Below are 20,556 nucleotides of genomic sequence, written 5' to 3' on the forward strand. Positions count from 1 at the left end.
GTATTCAAAATCATGAGGGATATGGATTGAGTGGATAGGGAGAAGTTGTTTCCACTCATGAAAGGATTGACAATGAGAGGACACAGAGTTAAAATAATTGACAAAAGAAGCAAAAGTGATATGCAAAAGTGATATGAACTTCTTCACACAGCAAGTGGTTAAGGTCTGGAATGCACTGCCTGAGAGTGTGGTGGCGGCAGGTTCAGTTTAAGCATTCAGAATGGAATTAGACTATTATCTGAGATGGAAGAATGAGCAAAGTTACAAGAGGAAGGTGGGAGAATGGCACTAAATTAATTTCTCATTCAGGCAGCCAGTGTGGACATGATGGGCCAGATGTCTTCCTTCTGCATTGTAACAATTCTGTGTTTCTGTGATTCCTATCTTATGTATTAACCTTTTTTGTCACCAAATGCATTTTGGAAATCAAAATACACTACATTGACTGGTTCCCATTTGTCTACCCTCCATCCTCAAAAAACTCTGACAAATTTGTCAAACAGGATTTCCCTTTTGTTGAACTATGCTGACTTGTTCTGATCACACTATATTGAGTGCATTGTTAAGACTTCCTTAATAATAGATCCCAGTATTTTCCTGATGACTGATGTCAGCCTGTAGTTCCCTGTTTTCTGTCTCCTTCCTTAAATCGAGATGTTACATTTGCTAACACCCAATATACAGGGAATGTTTCAGAATCTAGAATCAGAAAATCACAACCAGCACATCCACTATCTCTGCAGCTATCTCTCTTCAAACCATAGGCCATCAAGTCTTGTGGATTTGTTGGATTTTCATCCCTTGAGTTTCTCCAGTACTTCTTCTCAGCTGATATTAATTACCTCAATTTCCTTACGCTTATTAACCCCTGAGTTACACTGTTTCTGGGATGTAACTTGTGTCTGCCTTCACAGTTGAAGATACAATACATTTGTTCAAAATCTGTGCCACTTTCTCATTCCCCATGATAATTTACCCACTCTTTTGAGGCTCCAACAATTACTTTAGCTAATTAGCAGAAATCATATAGCAAAAATTGGAAACCTAATTAACTGAATTCACTGTGAAAATTAATATTTTTGTCAATTAATGTTTTGAGTATAATAATTTTATGTGAAATTAGGTGTGTTTCATGCTTGTGGGATTAAAAATATTGATTAAAATTATTGTGTGAAAGGACATAATTAAGTGAATTGTTAAGTCAAATCTGTTGGATATCATCATAGAATCCCACTGAATGCCTACAGTGCAGAAGGAGACCATTTGCACTGACGCTCCAACAATGTATCTCACCCAGGCCCTCTCCCCTGCCCCATCCCTTTAATCATACATTTACCACAACTAATCCACCTAACCTACACATCTTTGGACACTAAAGTGCAATTGAGCATAGCCAACCAACCTAATCTCCACATCTTTCAATTGTGGGAAGAAACCAGAGCACCCAAGCAAACACAGGGAGAATGTACGAATTCCACACAGTCACCCAAGACAGGAATTGAATCCGGGTCCCTAGCGCTGTGAGGCAGCAGTGCTAACCGCTATGCTACCACACTGCCCATATTCAGTCTATATGCTTTTAGTATGAGTATCCCAGCCTATTACTTTGTCAAAGTATTTTTTATCTCATTTTTAAAATCTGATTTTTAACTTCCATCCCTTTATTTCCCAGGCATAGATTGGGTAGCCCAGCTTGTTCAATAAAACCCTTCTAAAGGAAATCTAAAATATTTGATATGGAAAATATATGTAAGGCAACAGGGAAAGAGGGGATGAGAAGGCTAGTTAGAAAACTTTAACAAAGAGTTGCCTGCATTATAACAGCAAGGTATGTTGGGCTTTCTTCTGTGTTGTAACAGTCTACATTTACTCTTAGCTCAGTGCTGTTTAATTGCTGATAGTTTTAAATTGATTGTCCATGGTCTGCTCCAACCTTGAGAAAATGAAAGTCAGTTCTGAAAGATAATCATGTGGGCAGGATGACCCAATCTGTTATGGGAGAATAAATCTACCAATTAAATTTGCCTGGATTAAAATGAATTTGCCCGTGATTAGGAGTGATACAGAAGCATTACAGAAATGCGACACAAAAGTGTTACAGGAAATACTCTACTGATATTTTGTGTGAAATGTGTGAGTGTCTGGGATGGAGGGAGGGCAGCGATTGGGGTAGGTGGGGGAGGGGGGGGGTGGTCTGCTGGGGGGGTCTGACCCCGAGGAGGGATCAGCAGGGGGGGGATCTGCTGGGGTGAAGGGGTGGGGGGATCGCCACTGCTGGGGGGGCTGGGCTGTACATCGGGGGAGGGGGCGGGTCAGGGCTGGCCCAGGAATTGTTGTGGGGGCCGTGATTGGGCTGTGGGGGGGGTGCTGGAGGGGCAGTACTGTGGTAGTCCTGGGCTGGCCAGCAATCGGGCTAGCCAGCAAATGGTTAGCCAGCTAGTCACTGCGCTTGCGCAGAGTTCCAGAACTGTCAGACCCTGGCGCAAATAGGCCCCGCCCCCTGGGTTTTTAATGATATTCATGACTGGGACCTCTGCAGTGCACAGAGTGCGGAGATTAAGGTGAGAAGCTGAACTGACTAAACACTCGGGATTTAGAAGTTTTCCAGCCAATTTAGCACTTTTGGGAGAATAGCGGCCCAACGTTCGGAACATTGAGCCAGTTCCATCAATCAATGAGATTAAGGTTGATTTGCGACCTAACTTCATATCACTTTGCCCCATATCTCTCAGTAGGTTTAGATAACAATAATCTACTGATCTCGTATTAAAAATTTATAATTGATCAATTGCCATTCATGGCAGACAATTTGAAAGTTCTACCCCTGTGTGTGCAGGACTGTTCCCTAAGATTATTCTTTCAGGGTCTGTCTCTAATTTTAAGACCATACTGCCTAACCCTAGATTCCACAACCAGTAAAAATAGTATCTCTCTCTACCTACCCAATTGGTTCTCCTTATTATCTTGAAAATGTCAATCAAATCACCCCCTCCAGCTTCTAAATTCTAGGGAATACATCCTACTTTGTATAATCTCTCCTTGTAATTTAATATTTGGAGACCAGATATGAGTTTGGTAAATCATTCCCTCCAGCCCAACATATCCTTCCTAAGGTGTAGTCCCTGAACTGCTCATAGTACTCTTGGTGTGGTCTGACCAGGGCTTTGTCTAGCTGAAGCATGACTTCTACCCCCCTTGTATTCAAATCCTCTAGATAAAAAGACCAGAATTTCATTAACATTTCTGGTAATTTTCTGTACATGTTCATGAGATATAACTTTATTATTGTCACAAGTAGGCTTACATTAACACTGCAATGAAGTTACTGTGAAAATCTCCTAGTCACCACACTCCGGCGCCTGTTAGGCTACACTGAGGGAGAATTTAACATAGCCAATGCACCTACCAGCGTGTCTTTCATACTGTGGGAAGAAACCAGAGCACCCGGAGGAAACCCAAGCAGACACGGGGAGAATGTGCAAACTCCACACAGTGACCCAAGTGGAGAATTGAACCCAGGTCCCTGGTACTGTGAGGCAGCAGTGCTAACCACTGTGCCACCATACCACCCATATAATGAAAAATGTATCTTGATTCCCAAGTTCCTTTGGAACTTCATTGCTCTCGCTTTTCACCATTTAGAAAGGATTCTATTCTATCCATGGTTTAGCTCTACATTTACCTACATTGGAATTCATTTGGCCCAATTTTGCCCATTCATTTCATCTTATCACATTTTTCTTTTAATGTGTCCATCTTTCGATGCTTTGTTTCCAGACTAGGCAGTCTACAAAAGATCCGATCAAATCCTGTCTTGGGCTATAAAAATTCAGGTCTTCCAGTTTCTGCAAAGTGGCCTTTTTCCAATCATGTCAGCTTGTTTATATCCAGTATTAACTTGTCTCAGTTGTTATTGTTGTTTCTAAGTCAGTTGGGTTCAAACCCCACTGCTGGATGAGTAGATAGACACTTGAGTGCAGGATTGAGGGGGTGCTGGATTTATATTGTCCTTGGGCTGAAAAGTTGTGTCTCAAGTGCATTTTGAAGACCCAGTGGCAATATTTAAACATCTCACTGTTCTATGTGCTGCTTATGGGATCATTTCATATTTTCCTGCATTATAACAGCCGCTTTACTTCAAACTAATTGATTTGATTTATTATTGTCACATATACTGGTATACAGTGAAAAGTATTGTTTCTTGCGTGTCATACAGGCAAAACATACCATTCATAGAGAACAGTATGAACAGTGAGTCACCTAATGAAGGGGCAGCGCTCCAAAAGCTGATGATTCCAAATAAACCTGTTGAACTTTAACATGGTATTGTGAGACTTCTTACTGTGCCCACCCCAGTCCATCGCCGGCATCTCCACATCATGTTCATAGAGAAGGAAAGGAGAGGGTGCAGAATGTAGTGTTACAGTCATAGCTAGGGTGTGGAGAAAGATCAACTTAATGCAAGGTAGGTCCATTCAAAAGTCTGGTGGCAGCAGGGAAGAAGCTGTTCTTGAGTCGGTTGGTACGTGACCTCAGACTTTTGTACCTTTTGCCGGTTAAGCTGCTTGACAAGCTTTGATAGGGTGCTAGATTAATCTTTTCACATCTGAACTGAAACGCTGTTATTATAATGATGAACTAACAAACTCTGTGCTCTAATTTATGTGCATCGAAATATATGAAGGAATATACAATATTCCGGAAGTTTCGTTGAGGATCCACACCTTTGAAGATTTAAACAAGTCACTTACTGCAAAACATCATACTTTTCTGTCATACTTGTTGCTATTTATTAAAGTTGAGAACACGCTCTGAAAGTTTGAATTAGAAGCCATTTTGTACTTCTTGTAGCGTCAAAACCTACTTATTTAAAAACAAGCGTTTAAATAGCTTGCATGTATTTGGAATCACGATAAATACACTCACTGGCCAACTAATTATAGTTAACGAGACTATTTAAAAGCACTCCAGCCATAATCCTCAAACTAAAATGCCATGACGAATCAATTTGAATGGGAAATAATTTTTAGAGTAAATTAACAGTTTTGGAAAGAGTCAAACTCCGGATGCAAGTACAGATGATCACAGAAAGAATTAACTTCCTGGTCATTGTAACATCGGAGTGTAATAGCATGCCACATTGTTGATGGCATTGGGGCCAAGGAGTTATACTCACACCGATAAGGCATCATTAGCCCATTATAGGATTGCATCGGGCAAGCAAGCTCCATCGCAATAAACGTTTGAAATACGGACTTTGGCTAACGAAAAATAACCACCTTGTATTTGTATGCCGGAGTTTCTCTTATTCTGCTTTTCCCGAAGTGTGGTCATTCAAAGTTCTAGGCGGAGCTCAATCCGAAAATACACAGGATATACCCAATACTGAACTTTATAGTACACGGGCACTCTCCCACAATAGCTGTCTCCGCATATGGCTACAACTACAGAAAGGGGGTCTCGGGTGTGCAAGTTATTTTTATATACAATAAAACTGTATCAAGTTCCAACACCTGCCAAACAATATTCCTTTTTCATGTAGCTATTCCACTTTCAGGAAGTTTGCAAGGGGCAACAATGCCTTTCCCTCTCATGCTTCTACAAGTTTGTTAACGGAAAAGTCAATCCACGTGAGATTTGTTTTAAAAAGAGGGAAGCCTGGTGGGCAGTCTCCCAAATGTTTCGGTGAGAGTTGAGAGTGAAAGGCAGGCGGAGGAAATCTCAGGGAACCTTGCTCAGAAGAGGAGTAGATAGAGAGAATACCGAGCGGCAGCTAAAGAATGAATGGGACAATAGGAAATGAGCGACGCTGAGGGATGAATGTTGGTAAATGGGAGATTTTTGGGCCATCATTTGGTGTAGGCACTAGATGGCGTGTTGAGGGGGAGGGGGGAACCATCTTTCAATGAGTTTTTTAAGCCGCCAGGTGTTGGTTGGAGGCAGCAACGGCCAGACATGCAAACTTCAACCCCAGAGCAATGTCACAGTTACAAAATCTGTGCGCTGCTGCATCGCTACACATATGTCACCATTGTACAAACCAAGCTGTACATTCCTCATTGTTCTTTTTTTTTGTTTTAATGGAGCTTTGTCCGAGGGGCAAGGACTCCCCCCACTCCACTCCCCCCCCCCCACCCCCACCCCCTACCCACACACCCATTCACCCATTCTGTTTTTTTGCAGGATTAAATCTAACAGCTTGACTAATCGAACCGTCATGGATCATAACCGCTAAAGGACAATTACAACGCTTTAATACGCAACTTCTTTCGGCAACTTCGCAACGGTTCATTACTGCTTGTGGAGTCAGCTGTTAAACAGAGTGGGGCTGAGCGGAGGGCGGGTTGCAGCAAAGTACACCGGATTGCTCAATGCGGATTCCATTTGCAAATAATTTGTAGCCTGCCATTGGCAGCCGGTCATACAGACTTGATATTTATTTCAGTCGCCTAGTCGTCATGATGAGCAGAGGCCGGATGCAATGATTCAATTATTACTTAACTGGGCTAAAAATGTTTGAAAACCTTTTTTCTGTTTCTAAGCATTTCATTTAACGATTCAATATCTAGTTGGCAAAACTATCGAAGACAATAAAGTATGGAATGAACGCTGGCAATTCATTTCACTGCAACAGATACGATTCGACCCCCCACCCCCCTCATACATGACAGAATGAAGCACACACTATTCCCTATGCGGCTCTCTCTCTCCCCTATTCCTGAGAATTGAAATGTTTCGGGGTTTAGACATGGGTTTCCTGTGCTCATATGTCAAGCTCTGCACTCATGCGAGCTTAGAAATGCTGACATTGTTCTGTATGTGTACTACAGTGAGGCTGACAGAGAATACATGTTATATTGTATACTACAGTGAGGTTGACAGAGAATACATATTACATATGTATACTACAGTAAGGCTGACAGAGAATGCGTGTTATATATGTATACTAGGTAAAGGTAAAGTTGCCATAGTCCCAGGTGACTGTAGGCTGCTCTCCCCCTTTTTGAGAGAGAGCTGGCTGGTGGTAATTTAACATGAGGATCATCACACCTCAGATGAGGGGCAAGGTTGATAAGCTGGGCCCTTCAGGAATAAGCTCAGCCGGTACGGGAATTGAATCTCGGCTGTTCGTGTCACTGCATCTCTAGCCAACTGAGCTAAACTGATCTCATATATACTTCACTAATATGTATACCACAGTGGGTCTGGAAGAGAATGCATGAGTTGCATACTACAGGAAGGTTGACGGATAATAAAATCATAGAATTCCTACAGTGCAGAAGGAGGCCATTCACCCCATCAAGCCTGCACCGACAACAATCCCACCCGTGCGCCCTATCTCCTTAATCCCACATATTAACCCTGCCAGTCCCCCTGAAACCAATGGGCAATTTAGCATGGCTAATCAACCTAACATCTTTGGACTGTGGGAAGAAACTGGAGCACCCGGAGGAAACCCACGCAGACACCGGGAGAACGTGCAAACTCCGCACAGACAGTGACCCAAGCCAGGAATCGAACCTGGGTCCCTGGCAGTGTGAGGCAGCAGTGCTAACCACTGTGCCACCGTTCCAGCCCGTAGAATGCATGTTATACGTGTATACTACAGTGAGGCTGACAGAGAATACGTGTTATACGTATATACTACAGTAAAGGTGGAAAAAGTACGTTATATATGTATACCACGGTAAGGCTGGCTGAGAGTGTACATTATATATGTATATACACTAATGCTGGCAGAGGAAACATGCTATATATGTACACCACAATAAGACTGACAGAATGTCATATATGTTTATAACAGTAAGGCTGGCAGAGGATACATGTTATATGTGTATCCTACAGTAAGGCTGGTAGAATCTTGTATATGTATACTGCAGTAAAGCTGACGGAATGTTACACCTGTATACTACAGGAAGGTTTGCCGAGATTGCATGTAACATGTACACTACAATAAGGCTGGAAAAGAATGCATGTTATATATGTATACTCCCGCTGAAAGACTCTTTTGCACAGGATCCAGATAAAGCAAGAACTGGAGTGAAAATGTTTAAATATTGGTTTGCAGTTTACATATAATTGAGTGTCTAATTGAAATGTCAGCGTGGGGGGCGAGGGGTGGGCGTGGTTGGGGTACGGGATTCCCGTTATTTAATTCGGATGCAGACTTCCAGCCTGTTTTGGGCTTCGGTCTACGAGTTGGCGGGATGGTGATCAGAGTGAGAGACAGAGAAAGAAGCGTTTCCTTTGCAACTTGGTGTGCGGTTGCAGTGGTGCCTGAGTGGAGTCCGTGCCGGTGGGAAGTGTTATTGTTGTTACAAGGAGTGCACTTGGTTCGAGTTTCTTCTTTTTAGCAGATGTCCCAGCCGCTGACTCTGGCTATTGTGTTTCTCTCTCTCCCTCTCTCTCTCTCACCCACTTCTTGTGTTTTGTTGTCAAGGGAAAGCGGGGCACCTCCCACATCCCCCGGCATTGGAGGAGACTCCCATTCAGCACTTGGTTACCTTGTCACGATTGGACATCCCAGTGCCAGATACAATAGGAGATCTTCTCCCAATGATCTTCGATCCGCCCTGTAGAATGCAGAAAAAGCCCCAACGGCGGCCAGACGAAACCCTGACAACATTTTAATCTTACCTGGGAGACAGGCAAGAGGGACACACACACACACACACACACCCGCCCCCTCCATGTGTGAGTGGCTGGGGCGTCCAGAGCAAGTTTGTACCTCCCGTTTCCCCCCCCCCCCCACCCACTCCCTTCCTCTAAAGCTGACGAATGGATTCCGATGCCAGTCTCATATCAAGCCAGCCTTCCTCCCCGGATCTCTTTCTGTCCGATGACCCTTCCTCGGGCTTCTCAAGCACTGTGTCCTCCACCCAGACCGAGTGCGGCGCTGAGCTCTGCGGCCAGAGAGGGGCTCAGCTCCGAGCCAAGGACAACCTCAGGCTCAAAGACAAGAAGCAGATGAGTGAGTCGGAGCTCCAGCAGCTCCGGCTGAAGATCAACAGCCGGGAGCGCAAGAGGATGCACGACCTGAACATTGCCATGGACGGGCTGCGGGAAGTCATGCCTTACGCCCATGGACCGTCGGTGCGGAAACTGTCCAAAATCGCCACGCTGCTGCTGGCCAGGAACTACATCCTGATGCTGACCAACTCCCTGGAGGAGATGAAGAGGCTGGTGAGTGAGATCTATGGTGGCCACCACGGCAGCTTCCACCCCTCGGCGGCTTGCGGGAGCCTCGGCCACGCCGGGGCCCCCCTGGCCGGCCACCCGGCCTCGCACCCGCCTCACCCGGTGCACCACCCCATCATGGCCCCGGCCGTCACCTCCGCCTCCCTGTCCGGCGCCGGCCTCTCGGCCGCGAACACCATCCGAGCCCCGCACGGCCTGCTGAAGACGGCGGGGGCTTCCTCCGCTCCGCTGGGCAGCGGCTTCCAGCAGTGGGGCGGGATGCCCTGTCCATGCAGCATGTGCCAAGTGGCACCACCTCACCATGTCGCCAGCATCAGCACAGCCAGCATGTCTCGCCTCTCTTCCGACAGCAAGTGAGAGGAGTGCAGCCGGGGGCAATGACTCTTGCAAACGCCTTTCACCAAGGTGAGAGTATGGGACTCAGTGGCAGAGTTGTATGTTATCCCCCCCCCATTTGCACAGAAGTAAATCTTTACTGCCCTCATCTCGTTATCTCTGTGAGGATTCTTTTTAAATATGTGTGACAGTTGCAGTAACCCTTTCCCCAAAACCATTCCGCTTTTATTTAACCGCCCAGGTATCTCTCTCCCCAGTAAAACTGACTGTCCGGAGGTATTATTTCCACCTTGCAGCGGGGAAAAGGGATACTGCAGCTTGGGTTTAAGGTGATTTTGATTGTAAAATGACCCCCCCCCCCCCCTCCAGCCTCCTCCTCCCGCCACCCCCACACACCAGCAAATGTGACTATGACTTTCAACTATAGGGAACCTTGGGGAATATTTAATACCGCATCCTGGTGTTACACGATGATGAAGTGCCCATAGACACAAGCAAGAAGGACATTGCTCTGCGTAAACTCCAGTGAAACGACCACACGCGCGATGGATAAAGAGGCGATAAGATTACACGGAAGAACAGCCAAAAAAAAAAGGCAGAGCTTCCTACTCCGGTTATCTGCCCGAAGGAAACTCGACCGACCAAGCCACCCCGGATAAGACTATAAGTAAAGACTTTCCGGCCTGTTTCGTTTGGTTTGCAGGATTGCAAAAACTTTTGGTTCCCGCATTCGGTTAGAAACCAATGCGTCTGGCCTATTGACTGCAGTCCCTGAACTTGCAAAGAGAAATTTGTACATCTTAACTGTTCCGATATTTCAGCGTTAAGGGTAACCGATGTGCGTTGCCAATCTTATCAGAGTACTTTTCGATTTCCCCCCCCCTCCCCCTTTTGTGAAAATATCTGCCTGTGTTTCGTTTTTTTTACGGTCCCAAATGTTTTTATGTGAATCTTGATCTGCGAATCCTGACTCTGTGTTTAACCTGCTTTCGTTTACTGCAGCTAGTCTCCTGCGCTTTAGAACTCCGTACGCAGCTTTCTCTGTATGTGTGTGTGTGTGTGTGTGTGATTTTTTTAAGAGCGTAAAGTCTTGTCGTAACAGTCTTTTGAGAGAGAGAAAAAATGAAGAAAAAATATGAAGCAAAAAAATTGCTTTCCATTTGTTTATTTTTGTAAAGAAATGTGCTAAATAATATTTATTACTTATTTCGTTCCAATGAAAAGAAGTGTTGATCGAGTAACTGTCCAGATTTTAAACTTAATAAAAAAATAAATATATAATGGTGTGTGTTTTAATTTCAAGTACCAAGGGGTTAGGGGGAAAAGATAGGATCCGTTTCTTTCCTGTGTACTCCAGGGAATAGTAGGCTCCAAACATCCATAAAATAAATCACTGATATAAATGTCGTTCAGAACATGTCCCTTTTGTGAGTTCGGGTCTCCTTCTCCTGCGTGAAGCCCCGCTTAACATTTCTGACAGTGTCATTCATGCAAGGTGCTAAAGCACTACCGATTCCACAATCGCTTGTGTCAGTCCTTGTGCCTTTTAGATTTTATGTTTCAATGTGTCAACAATATATTTTCAGCGTACGAGGATTCAGTAAGTATTACTTGTATTAGTCACAAGTAAGGCCTACATTAACACTGCAATGAAGTTACCGTGAAATTCCCCTCGTCGCTTGCATTAAAGTTCTGATCAGCGATAAGAAACGCTCAAGCGAATCCTGGGCTTCATTTTGACTGCGGTTATTCGAAATACAATTCAAGGAAGGGGGAAGAGAGAACCAAAAACGTTTGACCAAATCCCCCCCCATCAGAAACAACTTAAAGTCTGGGTCCACAATGGGATTTGATATTTGTGTGTGTGTGTGTGTGTGGCCGGGGTGGAAGCTGTGATCTTCTAGAGAATTGCACTTTTCCGCCACAAGTACATGCACTTTTAAAAATAAACCTTCAGAAACATCTTATCCTCTTAAACCCCCAACTATATAGCCAAAGATGTTTCATTTCTTTATTTTAACAGCCGGGAGAACGCGTGTCTCTGAGACTAGAGAAGTGATTCCAATACTCATACACTGATGTATCTCAATAGGTTGTCACTGAGCGAGCTACCCTAATAATACCAAAACGGGATAAATACAAAGAAAATACATTTTATGTTCGATCTGCTGACCTTTTTCCCCAATTCTTTCCACAATTAGCGAAAGCAGTAATCATAATGGGAAACCTTCTCACCAAATGGTCAATTTCTGGAAAATATTGAACGCCGTTAGTCGTTGTAGACATTTACTTTATTTTAACCAGGGGCCGGGGATTTAATCGGGGACCTGCCAGTGAGTAAAACTTGCTTTTGTTCCCATTCCTGTAACATTGAAATGGGGCAAAGTGCATGTCCGCCCGGGTGCCCCCTCTCTCCAGTTCGTCCCAATGGACGCAATTATTGCCCTCGTTGTCCCAAGTTTGAAAAGGGGGTGGGAGGAGATTAGATTGTCCGTATGTATTCACAGGATGGCCGCTGCCCGGAATTTTACGCCATTGTCAACTCTCTGGAAAAAGCCAGAGTGAACGCGAAAAGAGGAGCCGAACACAAGACAGCAATCCCGCAATCTGCAGGGATTTTGAATCAATCCAACTTCTGAAACTGCAAAACATTCGCACAGCTGAAGTGCGGAATAGATTGGGGGTTATTTTGATCGATTGTTGTTTTTTTCTCTCTAACCGTGTTTTTGAACACAAGTTAGCAATAAAACCCGAATTTTTAACGAATATTTTCGGACATTCCGCCTCATTGTCAGTTCACAGTTTTGTACAAGTTAGTCGCATAAGCAGGTACAAATGTAACGCAGTTTAATATGTCCGCACACAGTGTCGTCTTCTTGTAACCCAAGTTTTTTGGGACACGGGTGTGTCCTGAACCGCTTTTGGTAACTCCTTTTCTAGTGAAACGATCAAAGATGTTTTGTCCAATTAGAAGTTGTCAAATAGCCTGACAAAAGACACAGAGGGGTACAGGAATAAGCCATCATCGAGTACCCGGCATCTTGTCTCCAGTTATTTGATAACACGGGAATATTCCGGATTAAATAAAACACTAGTTGCACACTTTGAAACACCCAGTCTAGAATATTATATTATGGGAACGGGGCACAACAACGTCTTCTGTAATAAAACTGGGTGAAGAAAGAATTGGGTGATGTGGTATACGACAATGTTTGGATTTTACCTTTAGAAAAAAGACGTTTCATTAGCGCTTTTCTCGGGAAGTCCCACTATCCAGCTACTCAATTACTTTTAACAGTGTAACGAGAGAGCAGGCAATCCATCCACACGCAGCAAGCTCCCGATAATTCATTAATGTCGATGAGGGATAGATACATAACGACCAGGGTAGCAGGGAGAACCCCCACTGCTCTCCAAAATGGTGCCGTGGGATCCTTTTTACACCCCCTCCCGTGAGGGAGCAGCTGGGATTTCACCTAAAAGAGGCGCCTCCGACAGGGCAGCACCTTCCCGGCCCTACACTGATGCTTTGACTTGGAAATCAAAAATAACGTGTCCAAACTGACCGTGAAAGTTTTGAGAGATCGGGGAGGGATACAGTACGAGGTTACATTTGCTGCATTTATTTGGGTTCCTTCACTTGTGTCAGATAAATTAATGCTTTAATTGAATAATCTGTGTATGGGGGCGGGGGGCGGGGGGGGGGGTGGTTGTTTGGGGACGACGAACTGCTATAGAAACGTAACATAATAAATAGATCGACTATACAACGGAGATGATCTATTAAAACATGAGGCTCGTCTGCTAATTCATTGCTCTATCTAATCCACACCATTTAACGGGCTTGTTAGACCTTAAAAATCTTTGAATTCGCATTAAGTAATTAAATGAGCTTAAACAGATATGTACTTTAGACTGATTTTTAACCATGTTCATATGTCAGAATGTTTTGGACGGAAAACATTCTCCGGCTAGTCCACTGGTGTGCAGTATTTACAGCAGTGTAATAAACAGCCCACTCGACTGATCATTGTGTAAAGCACGGCCCTCGTAAATAAAGTTTATTTATTCGCGTCACAAGTAAGGCTTACATTTAACACTGCAATGAAGTTACTGTGAAATGTGAGTTAGTTTTAGTCATTGTAATTCACTTAATTCCTGCTTACTTTGTGATGGCCACTGGTTGTAATTCGCAACACTAATGCGGGACTGGCGGCACCTGAAGTCTCCGGGCGTTTGCTTTAAAACGGGATCTCGCCGCCTCGGGGATAAATCGTTAAATTGACTCGTGCGCTTGTGGCGGAACGAAACAAGTGTCTGGCTTCCTGTGGATAACTTTCGAGTTCTCCCAGTGCTTTCGGCTTTCCATGACTTGTCGTCGCTGCTTGAGAAGTGTGAGCACACCTGCAGAGAATTCAGAAATATGCAGTTTCAGACGTTGCGTTGCATAAGACGCCGTTGTGGCCAAGAATCGTGTTTGTACTGTGTTCCCTGAAGATTCCCAAACTCCAGGCGTTTCCGTGCAATAATGTAACGATAAGATCTCAATGGAAAATCCCACATTCGCTAGAAATATTTTGTTATCTATTAAAAGAAGCTAAACTGCATTGACCAGATGGCCAGGACCAAGTGTCGACTTTAGATGAAGCAGGGTTATAGACCAGCTAATAGTGTACCAGGATGTAGATGTAACTACTCAGCTAACACAGCTCAATTTCTTTTGTGATAATTGATGTTTTTAGACTAACATTATAATTTGTGGATGTTTAACACGGAAGAAATGAAGCGATTCTATGCGTGGGATTCCAATAATTGATATTCGCCAGAAAATCACTGATTCATTGGCAACGTCTCGCCACTGCGGCATATGATCAACACGCAGCGCCTTATTTTAAAGAATAGAACTAAATATTTAACGATATACAGAGCCGAAGATCAGGACTGAGGTTTATTTGATCATAACTGTCGCCGTCCGTTCAAATACACTTCACAAAGCTTGTTGCATCGTCTTTTCTTTAAATGACAAGTTTTCAGTGGGCAATGGGGTAAAAAAAAACTTTTGTTACCCATTAAAAAAATACATCAAATGAAATAAATTTATATGCAAATAATGATTCTCTTGTAGCATTGCACAGACAGCCAAAGCTAAACGTCATCTGCAGGTAAAAAGGGGCGAGTGTCCAGGTGATATTGCACCAACGTTTGCAAATGTAGTAACACAAACAGAAAAATGCTGGAAAATCTCAGCAGGTCTGACAGCATCTGCGGAGAGAGAATAGAGCCAACGTTTCGAGTCCAGATAACCATTCTTCAGAGCAGACGAAGACACATTTACTCTTACTCTATTCCCTCGCCATAGATGCTGTCAGACCTGCTGAGATTTTCCAGCATTTTTCTGCTGATGTTTCAAATTCCAGCATCCATTTTGCGTTTACCTTTGCAAATGTAATTTCGTCTTCGATTTTAAAATCGTACATATTTTCCTTATTTTTATATTCGCATTATAAATTCCAAAATCGCATTTTCCACTGAAACTGCCTGTGTTAACTTATCAATCTGTAATACATTTCCCTGCCAATGGCGACGCTCCAGTGCCTTCACTGCCCGGTGGTGACACGATGACAGACCTGTATTTCACCGCGGAACCCAGTTTGGATAACGCTGGTTTAAAACTAAAAACAGGACAATGAAAAATAATTTTGCATTGTAACGAATGCTCAAACTTATTGCCACTCTGACAGCGATTGTTTATTTGAACTCAACTCAGTCATCCCCCAGTCATTAAGCTGGGGGATTCTTTCTTTTGGTGGGGGCAAAGAGAGTTTGACCACAAACTGTCACCAGGGTAAAGCAGAGTGAGAGAAAAGTGCAGAAGATTGCAGAAAGGTCAGGTTCTGCCTTTTGATTTGATCTGATTTATTTTTCACATTAGCATACAGTGAGAAGCATTGTTTCTTGCACGCTATATAGATAAAGCGAACCATAGAGAAGGAAAGGAGAGAGTGCAGAATGTGGTATTACAGTTTTAGCTAGGGTGCAGAGAAAGATCAATTTAATGCAAGGTAAGTCCATTCAAAAGTCTGACAGCAGCAGGGAAGAAGCTGTTCTTGAGTCGGTTGGTATATGACCTCAGACTTTTGTATCTTTTTCCGGATGGAAGAAGGTGGAAGAGAGAATGTCCGGGGTGCGTGGGGTTCTTAATTATGCTGGCTGCTTTTCCTAGGCAGCGGGAAGTGTAGACAGAGTCAATGGATGGGAGACTGGTTTGTGTGATGGACTGGGCTTCGTTCATGACCCTTTGTAGTTTTTTGTGGCCTTGGGCAGAGCAGGAGCCATACCAAGCTGTGATACAACCAGAAAGAATGCTTTCTATGGTGCATCTGTAAAAGTTGAAGTTTGAAGAATCCAGAGAACTATTCTGTTTAAACCAAGAGAGCTAAATAATGTGAAATAGCATTGTATGTTCATTAATGTGTATTATTATATGGAAATTAGTTTCATGTCTTTGTAAGACATGAATATCCTATCCAGATTACAAAAGGATGCTTTTGTTATGTCCCTATATTATGTCTTTACATAGTTGGAAATGACATTGCAAGATAACTCCCATGAAACTCCTAAAACCCCATGGGGCCGCGTGGCGGGACAGTGGTTAGCTGTGCTGCCTCAGCAGCAGGGACCTGAGTTCAATTCCCGTCTTGGGTAACTGTCTGTGTGGAATCTGTACATTCTCCCCATGTCTACGTGGGTTTCCTCTGTGTGCTCTGGTTTCCTCCTGCAGTCCAAAAGACGAGTTGGTTAGGTGCATTGGCACTAAATTCTCCCTTAGTGTACTCGAACTTGTGCCGGAGTGTGGTGACTAGGGGATTTTCACAGTAACTTCATTGCAGTGTTAATGTAAGCCTACTTGTGACACTAATAAATAAACTAAATTAAAAATGAAAAACTCTGAATACACAGCAGTGATAATTATTGCTCCTTAGGTGACTACAGCAGTAATTTTATACACAGCAAAGCCTCACAAACAGTGAATGTTCAGTCAATCTATTTTATGATTATGTTGATTGAGAGAAAATGTTGGCCAGTACATTGGAAGAGTTTTACTCTTTGAATGGTTCTAGGGAATCTTTAATGGCCATCTGAATCACTTGATTGGATATCAACCAATGCCCTATGAAAGAAAGAGCTAGTATTTATAATATGTACAAATTGCTTTTCAAGTCCTTTGGTTGACCCAAATCACTTCACAGATAATGGAATACTTTGGAAATATAACCATTGTTACTATGTTATAATGTTACCAATTTTCACACAGAGCTGGTCGCATTTACCTGGTCAGGCAGATAAAACCTCAGTTTAATGTCACACAGACACCTTCAACAGAACTCCCTCAGTCATCACTGAAGTGTTAACTTGATTATATGCTCAAGTCCTGAAGTGGGGCTTGAATACATGACCTTCTGACTCAGAGGTGACAGTGCAAAGAGCTGATAATGCTGCACTACTGCACTGAAGTGTTAGCTGTGGTCATGCAGTCAGCTTCTGGAATAGAGCTTGAATCAACAACCTTCTCTTATTGAGTGACAAGAGTGTCAGACTCTGTGCAAAAGCAATAGTTACCTTAGGGTTTGAAATGGAGTAAGATTAGTTTTTGTGCGCGGAAATTAAATTAATTATAAGTGGATTCCTACAAGTAAATCAACTAAAACATGGGAGTGTTTAACCTATGCATAACCTGTGACCATGTTAAACTTAAAAAAATACATGTTCAATTGTGATTGTTGTATTCACGATTAAAGTAGCTTTTTAAAAGAGTTTGCCATCCGTGCATTTTCTGCTCTTTTCTTGGCAGGCCTTTGCACCATAGGCATATCACAGAGGTAGTACTGTCATTCAACATCAAATCGTAAGTGGGCAATCTAGTAGCAGTCTCGCAAGTGTTCAAGAGGGGATTGCTGGTCAATTTACCTTCTCCTTAATCCAAGGGTTATAAAGGCAATTGTAACCCTCCTAGTGGTCCTGGGTGAGATTAACTAATTCACCAGAGATGAGGGATCAAGCATCGGACTTTACTGGCTCTGTATTGTTCAATATCACGGGACCATCAGAGGAAATAGATAATCTTTAGCAGAGATGCCAAACTAATTATGTCACTACATTAAAACTTTGATTTTGAGACATTGAATACAGCATCCAATACCACAAAGACATGATTGAGATATGATTTTCTTTCTCCTACAGAAGAAGAATCTTGTTACATGTTACTGATTACAACATTTAAGGAGGAATTCATGTGGCTAAGTTCACCTACACCTGAACCAGAATCTCTGGGGTCAAGTGCCACTCCAGGACTTGTTAGCCACGCAAGAAACATTCATGATGTGGTCCAACAAGCTGAGAAACAACCTGTTAATCTTTCCAACACTTCCTTACTCTTCACCAAAGGGGAAAAAGTATGTGAGGAGATACTGAACAAAACATTTACATGGGCTAATAGAATTAAAAAAGTCACTTTGATACTGGTATGGTGTTTTAATTGTAAACAGACAAGGCTAGAATACTTAATCATTATCTTATATCCATGTTTACTAGGGAAGAGGATATTGTCAGAAGTGGAAATATTGGGGGTAATGGATGGGATGAAAATTGAAGGGAAAGTTTATTGGAAAAGCTGTCTATGCTTAGAAAGCATAAGTCACCTGGTCCAGATGGCTTGCATGCTAAAGGATGTGGGGATGGAGATAATGGGAGGGCTTCCCATAATCTTTCTACTTGCTCTAGTTATGGGGGCAAGTAGTCTGTCAGCAGGCACTCCATGGAAAGCACGGCACCTTATGTTATAGATCTGTTTTCCTGCCTGTGGGTGGCCTGTAAAATCCAGCCCTTTGACTCCAGGAACATAAAATGCAAGTCCTAACAAAAGGATATTTTTTTAAAAAATCGTTTTTCTATCATATAACTGGTGAACTTGGATTATAATTTTTAAATTCTATTTATAAAATAGGGGTTACTGTGTAATGTTTCTAATAGATGTAATCTAATCAAGTTCTGGTTATGTAGATATTGTAAGAAGTCTCAAACACCAGGTTGAAGTCCAACAGGTTTATTTGGTAGCAAAAGTGGCTTTTGCTACCAAATAAACCTGTTGGACTTTAACCTGGTGTTGCGAGACTTCTTACTGTGTTTACCCCAGTCCAACGCCGGCATCTCCACGTCATGTAGATATTATCAGAATGGTGCTTAATTCTGCTTACTGGGCCATTCTTCCCAACTTCCAACGATACGCTTATAATTACAGAAACAAGGCGAACAAGGAATGGTTAGGAAAACACTTTAAAGTTTGTTTTCAGTAAACTGCTAACATAAATACATAATAGTGCAGTTCAACTAAAGCCCTTTTTTAAAGTGTTCTTACACATCCAGCTGGAAAATTGTCTGTAATATTCTTCTGTCTCTGCTCCTCAAGTTGTATCTCCCTGCAGAAATCAATTAGTCTCTTTACTTGCAGCAAATCCAAGGGATACAATTGACCTCAGTCTTGGTCTTCTAAGAAAAACATGATGCCAGCTGCAAGCTTGCAATGATTTCTGCGCATGCTGGAAGAGGTTTGAATTTAGAAGATGCCAGGAGCTGGGCCAAATCCCCTGAATTTTCTGAATTAGTGATTTGTTTAGCTATGACTATTTAAGTACTTACTACATTACATGCTACTTTGTCTCTCTCTGTGATATATCTTGTAGTGGCAACGGCACATCCCATGTTTGCATAAATACCTTTCACAATAATTTTTTTTATAGCTCATCACACAAATGATTGGTCTCTGTTTATTTAGGCCATCTGCGTCTGGTTACAATTGTGAAACAAACATACTCAGTTTGTGGATCATTCTCATGTGCCGCAACAACAACTTGCATTTATACAGCACCTTTAAAGGCATAAGGCACTTCACAGGAGCCTTCACAGATAATACCTGACACTGAACCACATAAGGTGGCAGCGGTACGGTGACACAGTGGTTAGCATTGCTGCCTCACAGCACCAGGGATCCGGGTTCGATTCCTGGCTTGGGTCACTGTCTGTGTGGAGTTTGCACATTTTCCCCGTGTCTGCTTGGGTTTCCTTCAGATGCTCCGGTTTCCTCCCACAGTCCAAAGATGTGAAGGTTAGGTGGATTGGCCATGCTAAATTGCCCCTTAGTATCAGGGGGACTAGCTAGGGTAAATGCATGGGGTTATGGGAAAGGGCCTGGGTGGGATTGTGGTCGGTACAGACTTGATGGGCCAAATGGCCTCCTTCTGCACTGTAGGGATTCTATGGAATCTATGGATTCTAAGGAGCTATTAGGACAAGTAACCAAAAGCTTGGTTGAAGAAGTAGCTTTTAAAGAGCAACTTCAAGAAGAAGTGAGGGATAGTGAGGCAGCAAGGGCCTAGTTATTTGATGGCATGCTCACCAATGGGGAACAAAGGGAATTGGGGTCAGAAGAGACGAGAACTGAACAAGTGTGGAATGTTGAGATCGCGAAGCATTGTAGGACTGGAGGAAGTTACAGAGATAGGGATTTCATGATTGGGGCACCTGCGCAATGGTGCCACAAGCAGTCTGCAGCCGGCTTGACCAGTGAGCTGAGACTCTGCCCCTCCCCCAAACTGGTGAGAATCCTGTCCAAAAAAATGATAGATTGTCATAAGATTGCATTGTCAAACTCGCCCAAAAAAAAGGTTTGAAACACAACCATTTGTGCACTCGTTCAACACCGTGAATGTTTTTCATGAGATTGCTTCCTCTGGCTCCATAAGAAATGCAGGGACGGATTCTCCCAAACAGATTCTAAGTCCTGAATTGACGGGAAAAGTAGGGTAAACCATGATTGTTTTTTCAGTGGGAGTTCAGACTTGAATCTCTCACACTCTGTGCAATGCAGAGGTCACAATCATGAATATCATTGAAAGCTCGGAGGGGGCGGGGCCTATTCACGCCAGAGTGTGACAATTCTGGAACTCTGCGCATGCGCAGTGGCCC

At 43.1% G+C, this 20,556-nt stretch overlaps 1 protein-coding gene across 1 annotated transcript; it reads left to right on the top strand.

Moving 5' to 3' along the window:
- Nucleotides 1-8,778: 8,778 nt before the first annotated feature.
- Nucleotides 8,779-9,555, top strand: olig2 (oligodendrocyte lineage transcription factor 2). Its single transcript, XM_078232027.1, has one exon. It carries the CDS (start codon nt 8,779-8,781, stop codon nt 9,553-9,555), a length of 777 nt encoding a protein of 258 aa, XP_078088153.1.
- The last annotated feature ends 11,001 nt before the right edge of the window (nt 9,556-20,556 follow it).

Source organism: Mustelus asterias, chromosome 17 (genome assembly GCF_964213995.1).
Source record: "Mustelus asterias chromosome 17, sMusAst1.hap1.1, whole genome shotgun sequence".
NCBI classification, from domain to species: Eukaryota; Metazoa; Chordata; class Chondrichthyes; order Carcharhiniformes; family Triakidae; genus Mustelus; species Mustelus asterias.

Excerpts from the sequence above, each read along its gene's own strand:
- olig2 (XM_078232027.1), top strand. The coding sequence starts at position 8,779 with ATGGATTCCGATGCCAGTCTCATATCAAGCCAGCCTTCCTCCCCGGAT.